This window comes from Coptis chinensis, chromosome 9 (genome assembly GCF_015680905.1).
Source record: "Coptis chinensis isolate HL-2020 chromosome 9, ASM1568090v1, whole genome shotgun sequence".
Lineage (NCBI taxonomy): Eukaryota > Viridiplantae > Streptophyta > Magnoliopsida > Ranunculales > Ranunculaceae > Coptis > Coptis chinensis.
The window spans coordinates 48,404,960-48,423,070 of record NC_141464.1 but is presented as its reverse complement, the minus strand read 5'-3'; the positions used below and the strand labels follow the sequence as shown (position 1 = coordinate 48,423,070).

General features: G+C 41.0%; 1 protein-coding gene across 1 annotated transcript in view; it reads left to right on the top strand.

The window, feature by feature from the left end:
- LOC147476416 (4-coumarate--CoA ligase-like 9) overlaps nucleotides 1-18,111 on the top strand; it is a 52,030-nt gene that overhangs the window by 15,473 nt on the left and 18,446 nt on the right. Inside the window, exons 5-7 of the mRNA XM_086585722.1 lie at nucleotides 12,370-12,556; nucleotides 12,977-13,122; nucleotides 13,218-13,239. Of these exons, the coding sequence (XP_086441848.1) occupies nucleotides 12,370-12,556; nucleotides 12,977-13,122; nucleotides 13,218-13,239 (355 nt within the window). The remainder of the gene's footprint in view (nucleotides 1-12,369; nucleotides 12,557-12,976; nucleotides 13,123-13,217; nucleotides 13,240-18,111) is intronic.

Below are 18,111 nucleotides of genomic sequence, written 5' to 3'. Positions count from 1 at the left end.
TTTCACCCAAAAAAAACTTTCTAATTCTGCAAGTAATATATTTCTAATTCACAACATAGAGGAAAAAAAAAATGGAATCAATCGATAAAAAATAAACAAAAAAATAAACTTCAACTTGAATCCAAAACCATATATGTAAATTTGAAATTTTTTTCTCGTGATTTACCATCCATTTGTAAATTGATTATTTTCCATAACATGATAAAATGAAGATGGGAGCGAAGATCTATGGTACAAAATAATAAAATATAAACTAAAAGAATTCGAAATTAATACAAGGATGAATAATTCATCTTCTCAAAAATTCGAAAGTTGAATTTAAACTTTTGATATTTACCCAATGTTCAAACTTGAATATTTGAAATTGATGTTGAACTCATAAGTTTGTATTCATATCTCTCAAATTCCTACAAAAGTTAAAAGAAAATATACACAAAATACAAAAATATTAGAGTTAAAGTCTTGAAATTGTTCAGGTCAACGGGGTTGGGTCAACAACTTTTGACACGGTACGGGTCGGGTTTGAGCATAGAACCTACAACCATAGCCCGACCGCGTAAAAACAGTGGCGGGGCGGGGCGGGTTTGTTTTCGGGTCGGTGCAGGTTTGGATGGCGGGTGAAGACCGGGTACCCTACCGGATGATGGGTCAACGGTTTTTTTTTTATACTCCTACCCAAAGTCATCATCTCAGATAATGGGCAACAGTTCGCTGGCGGACTGGTCGCTAAACTCTGTGAAGAGTTACAAATCACCCATCTTTTCTCAACTCCAAGGTATCCCAAGGTAATGGCCAGGCTGAGGCCTCCAATAGGGTTATTTTGGATAACATGAAGCGCAAACTAGATGACGCAAAGGGTTTATGGGTCAAGGAACTACCTATGGTCCTATGGGCATACCGAACTACAACTAGACGATCGACTGATGAGTCCCCATTTTTCCCTGACCTTCGAAACTGAAGTTATCATACCTCCCGAACTGATAGCTCCCACTTAGAAGTCGAACGCTGTGCACACCCTAGACAATGATGAATTGTTATGCAAAGAAATGGATCTCCTGGATGAAAAACGAGAAGGTGCTGCATTGCGTTTAACTGCCAACCAGCAGATTCTGAAAAGATCATACGACAAGAGGGTCCGAGTTCTAGCTTTCAAATCTGGCGATCTAGTTTTGCGTGAGATCCTAGAGCATAATGACAAGCTTGGGCCCAACTAGGAAGGACCATACATCATTGACAAGGTTGGTCGAACTGATTTTTACTATTTACGTACTGTTGAAGGGGACATTCTTGTCAAACCATGGAACGCAGAGCACCTTCGCAAGTACTATCAGTAAATTGTTATTTCATGCTTCTTTATGCATTGTTTATTCCCTCCAGTTATCAATAAAGTTCCTCACCTTGCAATCGAATTTATTCCTTGCGTCAGCTCTTTATTTATTATCCACAATGGACTAAACCTTTAGGGAATTATCTTCTCACTATCTGTTCAAGAATATTGTATGCCAATTTGCTTTGGAACCAGTGATACTGAGTTTGGGGAAGCTGAACTATATGCCAATTCCTTTCTCATCAACATGCAGCCTGAACTGTACACCAGTTCTTTCATACTGAGATTATGCTCAATAGGTTAAGCTTTTAGGGAATCTAACCACACTAATTGTTCAGTAAATTGTATGCCAGTTTGACTTTGAACCAGAGATAGTATTCTTGGGAGCCCAAACTGTATACCAGTTCCTTGCACTCTTATAACATCACAAATGGGGGTTGCTGGGAAGATCTAGGTTGGATCGAAATCCTAGCACACAATCATTGGCCTGAAATTATATTGACATGATTGTGCTGAGGAAGACTCCCCCACTATTGTTCTGGCGTTAACCTATTTATTTTTTAAATAAACAGGACCTATCATTATTAAACACAGTGTTGTGCTCAAGGTACCCAGTTACCTTCGCATAGACACATGGCTCCTTTATGGTGATGTTTCTCTATTACAATCGAACTCTCAGTTACGGTTAAACTTGGACGGCTCCCATGATATCCTGATCAGATTCTGGTTATGCCTCATTTTAACCTATTTAGCCTATTAAGGTCACCTATTATTGTTCCAAATGAACTTTGGAGGCATCAGGGGTAGAATATACATAGTAGTTCATGTCATTATATGTTATATAACATAGAATGTTTTAAATGCATGCATAAACTAGAAGAGCTGCAAAGCTCAATAAGTAAATAGTATGTGAACAACATAGCTCAATATTACAGGCACATAGAAAAATTGTTTCAAAATAAATATTTTCTAAATCATGAACTGAATAGCTAAGTCTTTACTTAGCATGTTAAGTAGGGGTAGAATCGAACTTTGGTTCAGCGTCAGTACTTGCTGCTGCACCAGCATCAAGAACTCCTGGACCACTTTCAGGAAATGACTGTGTGGTTGGACTGGTTGAAGGCTGAACAAACATTCAACTAAAACGAGCACATGCAAAAAAGGAAGCTGAATGAGAGGCATGTCATCATCGGTGTCTTCTTCAAAAGATGAGGAGGCATCGGGCATAAGTTCATTATGAATCACTGAGATACTGGTATTTAGGTCAAGAAATAAGATGAAAGGGTTGGTCACCCGCCCCTGATCACCCACATGAGAAACATACCCAATAGCCTCAATTGCCTCCTCAAACTTAACTTATCTGGCTGCATGGAAGGAGTTTTCAGAAACATCAAGTACTCTCAGAGAAATATGAATAACATTCTCAGCTGACCTCTTCTTTACCTCCTGGACCACGAATATAACTCAAAGGTCTCTGCCAAGAGATCACCAGCCTTCTTTTCAGAACGTAGATGCTTCTCCTTGAGTGCCCTCTCATAGTTTGTCATGACTTCATTTGCATGAGTAATAGCTTGCCAAGGGTTCTCATCTCAGTATTCCTATGGTGAAGCTCCCCCTGGAGTTGTTCATGCTTTGCTTGTAGAGTGCATGGTGAATTGGGAATGCAGTTCCAAGAATTTCACTTTCCAAGAAGCAGCCTCGGCAGCTCCCTTTTGGGCTTTGTCTAGAGAGTTTCAGAGGTTGGCAATCGTCTCTCTCATGTTCCTGAAACCAGGGTCTGACTTCTTCTCTCTAGCCAAAAGTCGATCTACCTAGGTTTGCAGTTCCTCAGCCCTTTTCTCACCAGCCTCTCCTGCCTAGTTTAGCTCTCCAGTGGCCATGTCATCCGCAGCTGTACTAGCTGAGGTCACAAAGATTGGTTCTTTCATAGCCAAGAAGTTATTCACTAACTGAAAAAGAATACAGGATGTGTAAGTAACACAATGAGGGAAACAGAACATTGTACAGAGAAGGAAGTCTTACCTTGGCAAGATAAACGACAGATCTGTGAAATGACAGATCCAGACTACCAACCATATTGGCTTCAGCATTATCACCAGGAAGTTGCACAACTTACAGAACTCCAAACGCGATATTAACATCATTAATTGAGTGTTTGTTGGTAATGGGAAGCTTATCAGTTCGACCCCAATGCCTCAACTCCACGATCATCTCCCTTTCAAGAGAATCTGGAGATTGTGGCGAGAAGGGAATGTCGTTACTCACCCTCCTCCTATCTCCAAATCAAGGAGGGGGGAGAGCAACAGTTATAGGAGTTGTCTTAGTGACGCCCTTCCCCTTTCGGTCATCGGGGAGGGAAGGATCAATAGTCAAAGGTACATCATTGCCAGCCTGTTCAAAACGTATGGGAGGGTCTGGAACTGGTAGGGGTACAACTACTTTCTTAAAAGACTTACCAAAATGGGGAATAGTTATAGGAACCTTGAAAAGTGTTTCTTCATCCACAGATGGAGAGTGAAATTTCGTTATCTTACCTGGTGGGGCAACATCAAAAGCAAGAGCAGGATCAGCTTTCTTCAACTTTGAACGATTGGACGCACGTACTTCTCTCTTAAAATTGCTACCGCAGACAGAAGTTCATGAGGCAGTTCAGGGCCCTTCCTGCCAGTGATCACACAATTATCACTGACATCAGGCTCCTGAACTGAACCCGATGTCGCAGCATCACTAGAAGTTGCCACAGAACTCTTCTCTTTGCATCTTCCTCTCCTTCTAGTACTCAAAGAGGATTCATCCTGAATTGGAGGACGAAGAAGACCAGCATCCTAATCCACATGAGGAGGAAGTACTGTGCGCCTAGAATTCACAATATTTATCCTAAAAGGGGAAAAGCCAGGGGCAAGTGCCAGCAGTTCTTCAGCAGACATGTTGAAATATTCAAAGAGATGGGTGGGGGTCAGGAACTATCACCCAGGGCATCCTCTGATTCTTGGGGATCTTCTTGATGAAGTCCACCGTAGCAGCATCAGTTGCAGTTAATTAATTGGTTCCAGGAAGAAGAGTCATCTAAGGAATAACATCAAAGGAACTTAGTCGAAAAACTCTTATGATGATTGTAAAATTCATAAGAAAATAGACTTATTGGTCGGAGCATGAGTGTGTTTTCTAGGAACTGGAATCCCCACTAGCTCACCATCACCATCTGGAGGACGAACGTCCAACGCATCACCCAACACTCGAAGGTGGTGATCAGCCCAACCCTTGTCCTGCTTCCCTTAAAAAAAGACGATAGGAGAATTCTTTTCTCTGGTCATGAGGTAATAGTAAGATTGGTCCCAAATACGGCGGACCTCATAAAAATACCCAAACACCCAATGATTCAGAATGAATCCATATTTTTTTGCCAGTATGGCGGAGTACATGACAGTTCTGTAGAACAGGGGTGCTGCTTGACCAAGAGCAAGATTGAAGTGGATCAAACATTCTCTTAACAGTGGGTGGAGGGGAAGGGTGAGTCTGGCCCTAAGTTGACCGATTGTGATGAGCGCTACTTCTCTGTAGGCCAACTCATCAGACAATCTCCCCCACTCAAAACCAATATCAGTAAAGATGTGAAATTTCTCTCAGATCAGTTCCAAGGAAGAGAGATCCCTAAAGTTTATAAGTGACTAGTTGGGATTCATGATCAGAAAATAGAGAAAGTTTGGAGTTTTGGTTAAACCCTAACGAGGGATCAAGGGATTCAGTATACTAGGAAAAGATAGCGGAAGAGATAATGAGGGCTCTCTCACCAGGTCCTTTATATACAGATAAGATGGATGGTTATGATTAGCCCAAGCATTGTGTCTTTTCAAAATAGAACTGTCATCATTACTTTTTTTGGGAAACGACGTGCTTGTTCCAGCCGTCTTTTCAGAAGCCTTACTTAATTGAGCACATAAGCAGTTCCGACAACTGTTTAAGAAAAAGATTCTCGCGCTAAAAGCAATGTCGCTTCAAGCGCCCACGTGCTAGATGGCACAAGAGGGGGCATCTGTAGGGGGGATTTCCCGTTACTAACTAAATGACACGTGGGAAGGAAATGACCCAAGACTATAGATGTCCAGAATGAGATGAGAGCCATCGGATCAAAACTATGAATAAGTGATCTCGTGTTTATCACGAGTGTTTAGTAAGCATGTGCCAGGCACGTGACTAACTGCCTCTAAGCATAACAGTTTTCCAAGTCGTTAGGAATTGATATGGACAGTTCCTGAACAGAAGAAAACTGAAGATGGTGATCTTTGATGATAAAGGAGGAATTGTAATGACATATCTTTAAGAGTTACCTTTTAGATATAATCTTCCCATATACGATGGGATATTATGATCAACATGGAAACCTACCTCTAATAAGATATGGTCTAGATTCAGACTTCCATAAGGAGAGGATTCCTGATAGGAAGGCAGAGTCTAAAGATGAAAGGGAACTCGTAAGCGGTGAGATTAACCCTAACCCTAGGACTCTCAAAGATCTTCCCTATATAAACTATAGGGATTATCTCTTAGGAACTATGCAAAATAGGGTTTGATTCTTCTAAATAAACAAGGAGATACGTAGGCAGCCACCAGGCGGTTCAACCCTGAACTATAAATCATCTCATCCCTTCTCTTTCAAGAAAAAGTTTCCAAATCACAAGGCATAGAGGAAGATCAGGGGATACTCAGAAAATCCCCTACAATTACATCGATCCCACCAAGCTGTGGAACGATCTTTGACCCAAAGCCTCTTTATTGACCACTTCTAGTAGGTGTTTGATTTAATGGCACAGAGAGAGATGCAGTTGAAACATCTTTTGTAGTTGTTGAAATACATGGTTGTTTTTCACGTAACTGATAAGTTTTGTCTAAATCAGAGTAATCGGTTTATAAATCTGAGTATAAGTCAAAATTACCATTTCTTAAGTACTAGAACACGATGAAGAAAACCAAGTTTGCAAGCCCAAAGGAAGATTGTCAAGTTGAAAGTTCTGGAACAACAATCCCATCATCATATGAGAAGAACACCCCATTGATTAACCTCAGCCTTCATGGAAAGGCTTCCAGAAGAATCATCACCAGCTCCCTCCAGTAGTTCTCTGTGGAAGAATTACAGGGTCATCAGTGCCCATCATGGACCAGTGAGGCCTATTGCTATTGATCCAAACAATTCATGGTTTTGTACAAGTTTTACGGATCGCACAATAAAAATATGGGATCTAGGAATTGGAGTATTGAAGCACACATTAACTGGCCATATTGGACAGGTACGTGTCCTTGTTGTTAGCCCCCACCACACCTACATGTTCTCTGTTGGCAACGACAAACAAGTTAAAGTGTTGGGGTTTAGAGCAAAACAAGTTAAGGTTATTCGGTCCTATCATAGACACCCTAGTGTTGTTCATTGTCTAGCACTTCATCTGACAATTAATGTTTTACTTACGGGTGGGCGTGATGCTGTGTGCCGGGTCTGGGACATTTGTAGCAAGAGTCAGCTTACTGAGTTGTTGAATTTGATTGGTGAGAAAAATGAAGGGGAGATTAGAAAATTGGGCAAATTTGCCAATATACAAAATACCAATGTCTATTACATTGAAAATTGAGGAAGTGGGGCAATCACTAATGATTTCGAAAATGGGGGGTTTTCACAAATGGGGTACAAACTTTGGGGAGTTAAGTAAGAAAAACCCAAAAAAATATATCGAGTAGTGTTATTTTGATTTCCTTTTTTCACTAATTTAGAATCACCTTCCTACAATTTAGAACCATCTCCACCACGACACCATACCACTGAAATTCAGAACCACCTCCTACCTTCCTAATAATTTAGAACCATCTCTCTCATGCTCACTGAAATTTCGAAGTAACTCACTAATAATTTAGAACAAGGCTCTTAACTTCTATGCTTCATTTTGTTTTATTTTGAATCATTTGAACAAAATTAGCTTTTCAATCTCATTCTCAATCATTTCGATTTTAATTTTTTGGCTAACGTCTGTCCTTAAAAATTCTTCTTCTTTCTTCCTCCCATCCTCTTATCTTCTCCTTTCATCCCCGACTTCTTCCTGTACTGAAGATGGGCATCTAACTTAAAAACCAATTAGAAATAAATAGAGACGCCCCAAGACTTAAGTATTTTTATGTGTCTTAACTTAGCACATGTGGGACTAAACAACTCAACAGCCTGAAACCCTAGTTTCATTCCCTTTTTCTTTTCTCTACTAAGTTTTCGATTTTTAGATAAGTAATCAATAACAATTCTGAATTGAGTAAAAACCGGTGACAATTGGTGAGTTTGTTCACTACCGCACGGTATACTAGTATAGTTCAACTTCATGACCCCCTCAAAATAAAATCCTGGTTCCACCCCTACTAGTGTGATCTCCAGTCATAGAGTCATCCACAATTGTCTTCACGCATCCTTCTAGTGCTTTTGTCCGGCCATAACATCTATGAATTTTCTGATTGTAACGTGTGACAATTCCCAACTTTTCAGGCATAGTTCTAGTTTCTGGCATGTCAGGAACTTCTTTTAAAGCTTGATAGAAGTATGTTTTCATCTTCTTTAGAATATCATATGAAACAGACTGAGAAGTGTGGGTTTTGTTCCTTAGGTTCCTACTGTTCTTCTCATTCCATATGGCATAGACTGTTTCAAGACATCACATGAACATGGAGAGAAAAAAAATTCGTGGAAGATTCTTTGGCAAAGGAGGGTTGCAGGCTAGCAAGCGGTGATCAGAGATGATGGACACCAAGACGAGCCTTCGATCATTCATGCACGTGATGAGGAACCGAATGCAACATATTATAGGTTTATCCAGTAGGATCTACAACCACGCTAACTTCCCAATATCTATATATATATATATATATATATATATATAGCACCTAGGAAGGTTACCCCGAAAGAGAAAAATGTAAACAGCAAAACAGGAGTTGCACCAAGACATTAAACACAACCCATATGAAATACTTGTGACTCATTTCTCACAAGCCCATGTTGTAAAGAAACCCGAGACTTCCATAGTTCCAGTTCAAAACAGTAGAAAAGAAAACATAAAAAATAGCACTCAAACTTTTTAGTTTTCACTTTTCACAAAAACAATAAATTCTTGTCTTCTTCCGCCAAGGTGCCCAATCCATTTATCCACTATTCATTTACTAAGGTAAATTGCATCTCTCTTATTTTTATTAAAGTGGGCAAGTTCACTTGTAAATAAGCATAGAAGAATTTAATAATTAAACCTAAAAAACCCTATATTTTTTATTTCATTTTTGTTTTCCAATTTTCAAGTACTAATGTGTTATCTACTTGACTTATTGCCTTGTTAACTTGTAGTTTATGTTGGAGAATTTTAATATATTTATTAGATTCTCCAATAATCCAATTGACCAATTGAGATGTTGCATTTATTATTGTGACATTTTATTTATTTTATTTAGTATAGAGCAAACTATTGATTACGAAATTATTATGATCTATCTTAGGTAAGAATGTTTGAACATCAACCTCGCAGGAAAAATGAAAACCATGCTTTCCTTCTTTAAACCCAAATATGCCACCCCGGGAAATGATGTAACTTCTACATCTAGTCTTAATTAATATTTCAAGACTTGGTGGAGATAGCCAACCTCCTCCACAAGTTCAAGTTGCTGAATTTGAGCAAGTTGAACCTTCTCCTCAAGCCCAAAGAGTTAATGTTGAAGAAGTTGACTCCATATCTCTATTTGAACGTGATCCGGGTAAACGTACTCCAATATATAATTACCCATTTAATCAACAAGATGATGTTCGACTAGCTTTTCTTAGAAAGGGGCGTTGGCTACTTAAACTCAATGAGAAAGAGTATCCATCGACCATATTCGAAAAACAAACTCGCCGGTTTAACTCCTCTTGGTTCACACTTTTTTCTTGGCTAGAGTACTCACTCTATATGGATAGAGCTTATTATTTTCCATGTTTTATATTTGAAACAAATCCGCTGAAGCATCCTGCATTCACCGTTGAAGGTTTTAAATGTTGGAAGATGGTTAATAATGGAAAGAAGTGTTCCTTTTTGCAACATGAAGGAGGTCCATGCTCACCTCATAGATCGGCGATGATAGCTTGTGAAAATTTTATGAATCCTTCTCGACATATAGATAATATGTTAAATACACTATCTGAAGAAGAGGTTGTTAAGAATTGTTTGCTAGTCAAAGTTATTATTCAGTGTATTCAATTTCTTGCACTATAAGGGATTTATTTTAGAGGCCATGATGAGTCTAAAAAGTCAAAAAATGGTGAAAATTTCAAAGGAGTATTGGGATTTGCAGAGATGTTGAATGACAATGTTGCAGAATTATTAAAAGATGCTCCGAGAAATGCCACATATACCTCACATTCAATTCAAAAGGAACTTTTGCATATCTATGCTGATAAAGTAAGAGGGTATAATTCGTGAGGAAGTTGGTGATTCAAAGTTTTGTGTCCTTGTTGATGAAGTACAAGATAATTCAAACAAGGAGCAAATGGCGATTGTCTTAAGATTTGTTGATAGAGGTGGTTTTGTTAGAGGGTATTTTCTTGGAATTGTTGGTGTTAAAGACGCTTGTGCTTTAATTTTGAAAAAAGATATATGCAATATCCTTGCTCGCCACAATTTGCATATTATAAATATGAGAGGTCAAGGTTATGATGGTGCTAGCAATATGCGTGGTCAATGGAATGGATTACAGGCATTGTTTCTGAGGGGAGTATCCATATGCATATAATGTACATTGTTTTGCACATCGTCTACAACTTGCTCTAGTTGTGGGTTCTAAAGATATTTATGATGTTTGGTTGTTTTTTTTCAAGTTGGCTTCTATTGTTATTCTTCATGTTGCACCTAAACGTAAACAGGAGTTGGAAGATACACGGAAAAATGAAATTGAGAAGCTGGTAGCTAGTGGTGAACTTGTTACTGGAAAAGGAGCTAATCAAGTTTCTACTTTGCAACGAGCGGGAGATACTCGATGGAGTTCTCATTTTGCTTCTGTTTGTAGCCTGAAAGAGATGTTTGATTCAATTTGTATAGTTCTTGAAAGCGACATGAAGAACGGGTCAAGCAACTCTATGCGTGGGGAAGCTAAAGGTGCTATTCTTGAAATGAAAAGTTTTGAGTTTGTCTTTCTTTTTCATTTATTGCATAAGACTATATGAATTACTAATGTCTTGTCTAAAGCTCTACAAGAAGAGTCCCAAGACATCTTAAATGCTATCAACTTAGTCTCAAATACGAAATCACTTCTTCAAAAATTAATTAAGATAATCTTCTTGGGACGTTTTCCTTAGCGATGTGATTTCATTTTGCAAAAAAACATGTCATTGATATGCCTGATATGGGTGGTCGACACATGGAGGGTACATGTCATTCTTGCCAGTAAAAAGATTACATTACAGTTGAGCATCATTACCGCGTTGAGTTATTTAATGCTATAATAGATTACCAGTTAGTGGAATTAAAGAATAGATTTCCAGAATAAACAATAGAGCTTCTTTCTCTTAGTTCCGCTTTGGATCCGAAATATGCTTTTAAGTTCCTCTGTATTGATGACATTTGCAAACTCACTGAAAATTTTTATTGTGGAGACTTCACGAAGCAAGAGATACATCATTTGAGAAGTCAACTACAACATTACAAACTTGATGTGCTCAAGCATCCTCAGCTCTTTTTCAAAAATTGTTTATCATCTCTGAATTATGTCAAAGACTAGCTAGCTGAAACAAGAAAGACAAAGATCTATTATTTGATTGATAGATTGATTCGTCTTGTCTTGACACTTCATGTTTCTATGACAACTATAGAACGAGCATGCTCAACTATGAAATTGCTCAAATTAAAACACGACTTCGTAATAAGATGGGGGATGAATTTCTTGCAGATTGCATGGTTGTCTACATTGAACGAGATTTTGCTAAAGAAGTTGATTTGGATGAAATAATAGATGTATTTGATAAGAATCCACGCAGGTCAAAACTTCACTAGTGCGATGCTAATGTGTTATGTTATTATTGCACATTTCTTTGTTATGCTTGTCTAGGTCTATAGTGAAAACACTTTTTTATCCATTTTGGGTAAGGTAATAAAAACGATAACTTTTTTGTTTATCAAGGCTAGCTAATTATGAACTCAAATAGACACTCGCATAATTTTTCGAAGACATTGATTATTGGTTACTAAAAAAATCTTTAGAGGTTAACTCTATGGCAGGCCCCCCCCCCCCAAAGTAAATGACCACATATGATATACTGTTAACCTTACATTTCTCGTATCATTTTTTCCTAATTATAAAATTATCCTTTAGCAAAACAAATAAATAAAAAAAATAGAATAGAATAATGATCATTAAATAACACTTACAACAAATTAGGATTCCTGGTTAAGTAACGAGCTTCATCACCAATTGGATAGTATTGTTCGTCTTTCTTCACATTTTTCTATTGTCCTTTTACACTATTGTGCCTATTATTGTTTTCTTTAAAAAAAATTCTTTTATAGTCGTATTTGATGTGTTGAGATGTTTGCTATAGTCCTACATGAGACGTGAAGCCTTACAGTATAGAATAAAAATTCTATTATCAAAGGAGGCTATTGTATTTAGCCCAAAGGACCCGTTTACTCCATATCACCCAAGTGGGGTGTCCACGTGTTAGGCTCAAGTAATGTTGTCTGTGAGGTGGTGTGTTTAAGATGTTTATTATAGTCCCACTTAGTATGTGAAGCAGTATAGTATAAATGTTCTTGAGCCACTCTACTTATCACCCATTAGATGCTCTTAAGTCATGATGTTTAACATGGTGGCTTTTTAAATAAAAATACATGGCGATGAATTTGAATATACACGGAAGCAAGTATCTTTAGGAAAATGCAAGGAATACACAATGCTAAAGAATGGTAAAGGTGGTCACTGGTCAGGATTCAAGAACATATATATGCAAAGTTAGTCACAAAATGTTTCCATGTATGATAAGATGGCACTTCTTTTATTCTTAATAGGGATATGGTATGACTGAGGCAGCTGGCGTTTCATGGCCGTTAGGGTCTGATAAGACTAAGAAGTATAGATCTGTTGGGAACTTTTCTCACAACATGGAAGCAATGATAGTTGATCATATCACTAATGAGGCCTTGCCTCCAGGCAAGAAAGGGGAGTTATGGTTGAGAGGGCCAATCATTATGAAAGGTAATGTTTATACTCACTAATCTACCAACACAAGTTGAATTTTTGTTTTGTTAATTTCAACAGTCTTCTAAAATGCTAATTTATACTCAAGGGGACTTAAGGCTCGTTATTCCCCCTCCTCCCCCTCCGTTGTTTTGTTTTATATTTACTTAAACTCCAGTAGGGTCCGTCGAAGTGTCGAACCCCTTTTACATTTTGTTATTTGAACAACTAAAAATTTTAACTTTGATTTGGGCAGTAAAAAATGATGTACTAAGATGGTTACCTCTCAACGCAATATGCATGGAGTAAAGTAATAAGCTATGCATACATGTTGAATGTTGTATTTTGTTTGCTGATCAAATTGAAAACTAGTTTCATATTTTACCAAGTTAGGACAAAAACAATTGTTCCTTATTATTTCTGGGTAGTGATGTACAGGTTATGTTGGGGATGACAAGGCGACTGCTTATACGTTGAATTCAGACGGATGGTTAAAAACTGGTGATCTTTGCTATATTGACTCAGAAGGCTTCCTCTATATTGTTGATAGGTTGAAGGAATTAATAAAATACAAAGGATATCAGGTAATCTTCTATCTGAGATAAATCTTGTGATCATGTCAGATTTGTATCTACCTTGATTTGTACTATTATCTAATATCTATTTGGAAAAGTTACAGGTTCCTCCAGCTAATCTTACTCGTTCTAATCTTACTCGTCTCTTCTAATCTTACTCGTATCTCGTTCTTTTCTTTTTTTCTTTTCCTCTCTTCTTTTTCTCTCTCTCTCTCTCTTATATATCTCCTCTCCTTCCACGTACCGCAGCGGTTATCTTGCGGTTCTGGTTCCGCTCTCCCACTCTCCACGTTTCGCCGCAGTTCTAGAGCGGTTGGGATACCGCGAATCTGATCCTGTGCAACATGTCTTCCCACGCTATACCGCATCCGGTCGATCCCTTTTTGTCACCACTAACCTCCTAGGTCATGTGTACGTCCTATACAGATGCCCTCTCTCGGCCCTATTGTTGGTCCACGACTGGCAATGGTGCCGAGAACTACTCTTTCTCTTTCCGTACACCCTCTGCTGAATACTTCTTGTCAGACCCTCCCACTCTGTCCCTTTATCTCTTTCTCCCAGCACGTGTTCCACGTGCTTCCTCTGTACTGCCACCTGGAAATACGGCGAATCACGGGCGCGCAGACGCCTCTCAGATCTTCGCCCTTTCAAAATCGAGATTACACGCGTCCCTATTCCTTTGGTTCTCTGCCGGTCAGTTACCCTTTTGTCCCTGCCCCCTCAAATCCCGCTTAAATCTCTCTCCTCTCTCACAACCCTCAAAACCCTCAAAACAGTAAACCCTCACCATTTTTCTTTTCAACTTCACCTTCTTCAACCTCTTCCCCTTTTCCTGTCGTCACTTTCTTCGCGCAACCTCCGGCATGTTTTGGTTACGCCCTCCATTGCTTTAGCCCTCTTGCTACAGGTTTGTCTTAAATTGTTTTCCTTTCCTTTCCTCTCGTTATTTGTGCATTCATTGTTTATTTTGGGGGTTGCTTCCTCATTATCTTCCTCTCCTAGATTGCGCATCTATCTTTTTCTGAATTTCCCTCCTTGCACTGTTTCCATTATGACTTCATCGGAATGTGAGGTCATCTCCTCCACCACCACATCAGGTAAATCTGGATCCTCTACCCCTAGATCTAGTCATCAATCCGTGCGGACGGATCTGAATCCCCGGCTTCAAACTCTACCGATCCCACCGCCGTTCCATCTACCGGTAGGACACCTTCTCTGCCATCACGGCCGTCCTATTACCGCAGACCCAATCTAGATGCCGTTAAGGCCGCTTACGGCATTCCTGGTGACATTATTCTCGAACATGTGTCTGGCGTCACCCACTTTCCTCACTTAGTATCATCGCGCCCTGGTTATCTAGTAGCTACTGTAGGACAGATAGCAGCCGGCTTACGTTTCCCTTTAACTCCCCTTGACGTCGAGGTCTGTAACCATTTCAACATTCCTCCGTGTGAGGGCATAGGTAACTTCTGGCGTGTTATGTATGCCGCCAACCACTACAATGAGACTCACTCCCCTAAAATACAACTCCGTGATATCCTTGCCCACTTCTATATAAAGAAAAGCACTAAACTGGGGGGTGTGAGATATCAATCCTTCTGCACTCATCCTCAAAAAAAGTCTTTCCTTCTTCACATTACCACCTCTGACAAGGTGTGGCATCGATTACCGTTGTATGTGTCCGTAATTTTTATCCAGCGGACCTCCCTCCGGAGTTTCTCCGAGGCATCTCCATTTCTAACAAGTGGTAAGTAAGCCGTTAGAGTCGCGGTATTTATCTCTCACCTGTCATTAATTTGTCTTTGTTTTGGTGATGTAGGTTGGAGACCAGATTCGCGATCCCAAATATACAACGGTGTTTACTCGAAATTTTCCAATCCTCTCCGCGAACTTCGGGGAGTTCACGCGATTAATGAAGTCCTTGGCATTGATCCGGAAAAAGCCACTCCTCTGTTATTGACCCTTCTCTAAAAACATTGGCAAATCCCAAGGCCCCCTCTATCGTCTGCCGCCCCCCAAAGAAAGAAAGCCCAAACCATCCCCACCTCAAAAAAGAAAACGTTCGTCTTACAAGTCTTTCAACTATACCAAAAAAATCTCCCATTCACGAGCTGTTGCTCAACGTGCGTTGCTACTAAAAACAAGACTACTACCGCGAAACCCTTCCCCTTCCTACTCTCGTGTGGCTGAGTGGGAGGACGATTTTGCTGCTAATACCGCTCCCCCTTCTGCCACCGCCATGGATGTGAACAAGTACAAGCTTTGGGACAGCGACTCTGATGGGGATGCTCCTGTTGTCGTGTCAAATAAGAGCCCTCCCACCAAAAGGGCCAAAACTTCTGCCGCTGTTCCTTCCCCAGCTACTGGCCACAATGAACCTCTGCGGTCCGTGATATCTTCACGCCGCCCTAGACATGATTCTTCTTCGGCTGGTCCTTTAACCTCTGGGCCTGTCGAGGTGTGGCATCCTAAGTTCAAGGCTAGGGACCGCGATGTGACTACACGAGACTCAGCTTTGGAAAACCCAGCCATTCCCGCCTCCTTATTTTTCAGCTCTCACCTGCCTCGGGATCAAGCATATGGAGATGCTGGTACCGTTGCTTCCCACAGGGCCTCCATTTACACTGGATGGGAAAAGGTATGTCTTGGGCTAGTGGGTAGTGGCTTACCAATTGTCTATGATATCTCTCCATTCTTTGTGCTACTCTTATACCCCATATGTGTAATGCGGTGAGTCTAGACATCGGCTATGTGTGCTGCGTGGCGACCCGACACCGTGGAGAACTTGGGCCGCTGGCGAGGAGATACACGCCCCGGCGGCCGGAAAGCAAAGATGCGCCAAGCTGGAGAAGGAGAGGGACGAGAACCGGATCAAGGCAGTCAAGCTTCATAAGGAGCTCCGGTAGGCGAGGGGCGGACACAGCGATTACGTGGCGGGTGTCAATTCAAAATGGACCTCCTCAGAGAGGGAGAGGCTTGCCACTCAAGCTGCCGTGGATAAGGCTGTCCAAGAGGCCGCGGATCGATTTCGGGGGCTTGCTACGAAAAAGATCGCACGCGAACTGCAACAACAACTTGATCAGCTTAGCGTTGCCGGCCGACTGCTTCCACCGCCTCCTCTTGTTGTAGGGATGTCGACCCCTGTAGAACCAAGTGTGCAGTCTGAAGCCGTTGAGATGCCTACCACTGGTGTAACGACTCCCATCCCCAGCGGTCCCTTCTCCAGTACCGGCGAACGAAGATGCCAGCATCCCAGTCAGTGAAGATGAAAATACTTCTCTTGAAGAACCGACTACTGATCCTCAGTAGTAACACATGTCGGCTTACTTTCTTTGCAGATAGCCTTGGTTTTGTAACAGTTAAACGATTATCTTTGTGTTTGTGAAAAACAATGGCTTTTGTAGCTAGTACCTTTGTGCTCCTTTTGCAATGTAATTCACTATTAAATTGGCGTTTAGATTACAACGTATTTTAACCGTTATGCATGGAGCCATTGATCAATATGTTACTTTGACTTAATCCCTTTTCATTTGCATCTCCAAACTCCGTTAGCTGGACATTAGCTATGATTGTCCCTTGTTATTTGGACGCACTGTTGGTGAAGGGCTCTCTTCCTCCTGCCTTATCTATTTGTATAGTTTTTACCCAAGTTAGGGTTGCCCCGATTCGATTCGGACAAAGGAGTCCAGCGAAGGGATCTTTCCCCAGCTTCGCTTTTGTATAGCTGTGAAGCTAGTCCCGGTTGCCCCGGTTTGATTAGGACTTACAGTCCGCGAAAGGCTCGTCCCCAGCTTGCTTTGTACAGCTGTGAAGCTAGTCAGGGTTGCCCCCAGTTTGATTCGGACTTACAGTCCGTGAAGGGCTCATCCCCCCCGCTCTCTTCCAACGGCTATGAAGTCTTATAGGGGCAGCTCATTTTGCCCCCAGTTGGATTCGGACGTTAGTCCGCGAAGGGCTCGTTCCCCCCGCTGTCTTTGAACGGCTGTGAAGCCTGATAGTGGCAGCTCATTTTGCCCCTATTTTGATTCGGACGTATAGTCCGAAGAACTCGTCCCCCCTTCGCTTTGTGCGGTTGTGAAGCTAGTCGGGGTTGCCCCAGTTTGATTCGGACTTCACGATCCGCCAAGGGGCTCGTCCCCCCGCTCTCTTCCAACGGCTGTGAAGCCTTATAGGGGCAGCTCATTTTGCCCCCAGTTGTATTCGGACGTTAGTCCGAAGGGGCTCATCCCCATTTGTCTTTGAATGGTGTGAAGCCCGATAGGGGCGACTCATTTTGCCCCAACTTGGATTCGGACGTATAGTCCGCGAAGGGCTCGTCCCCCCCGCTGTCTTTGAATGGTTGTGAAGCCTGATAGGGACATCTCATTTTGTCCCTATTTAGTTTTGGACGTATAGTCCGCGAAGGGCTCGTCCCCCACCGCTGTCTTTGATTAATCCCTATGCATGCTATTGAGCCAGGAATGCAATCTTTGTTTCATTGACTTAGAATTCCGCACATAACATATATACATTACACAAAATATGCTTGTTTCATCGAAAGCTACACACTGCTCCTCTCATGGAATTTTTTCAGCATTCTTATATTCCATTGTTTCTCCACCGTTACCCCTCCCGGGGTCTCTATTTTGTAAGTGCCCGAATTTCCCTTTGCTGTCACGACATACGGTCCTTCCCAGTTGGGTCCTAGTTTGTCGTCATTCTCCTTTTTAGTGGCCGGAGTAACCCTTCGCAGCACCAAGTCCCCAACCTTGAATCCCCGCGGCTTTACTCGTTTATCATCTTTGTCGGTTGTAACCTTCTATGATACTCCTCGATCATTATCGCGAGCCATTATCTCTTTTTTCCTCCATTATATCCAACTCAGTTGGCTAATATATTTTCATTAAGACCCATTTCCACGGCCCTGGTTCTTGTCATTTTCTCTATCATTTCCACCGGTATGACAGCCTCTACTCCATATGCCATTGCGAATGGTGATTCATTCGTCGAAGTCCGCGG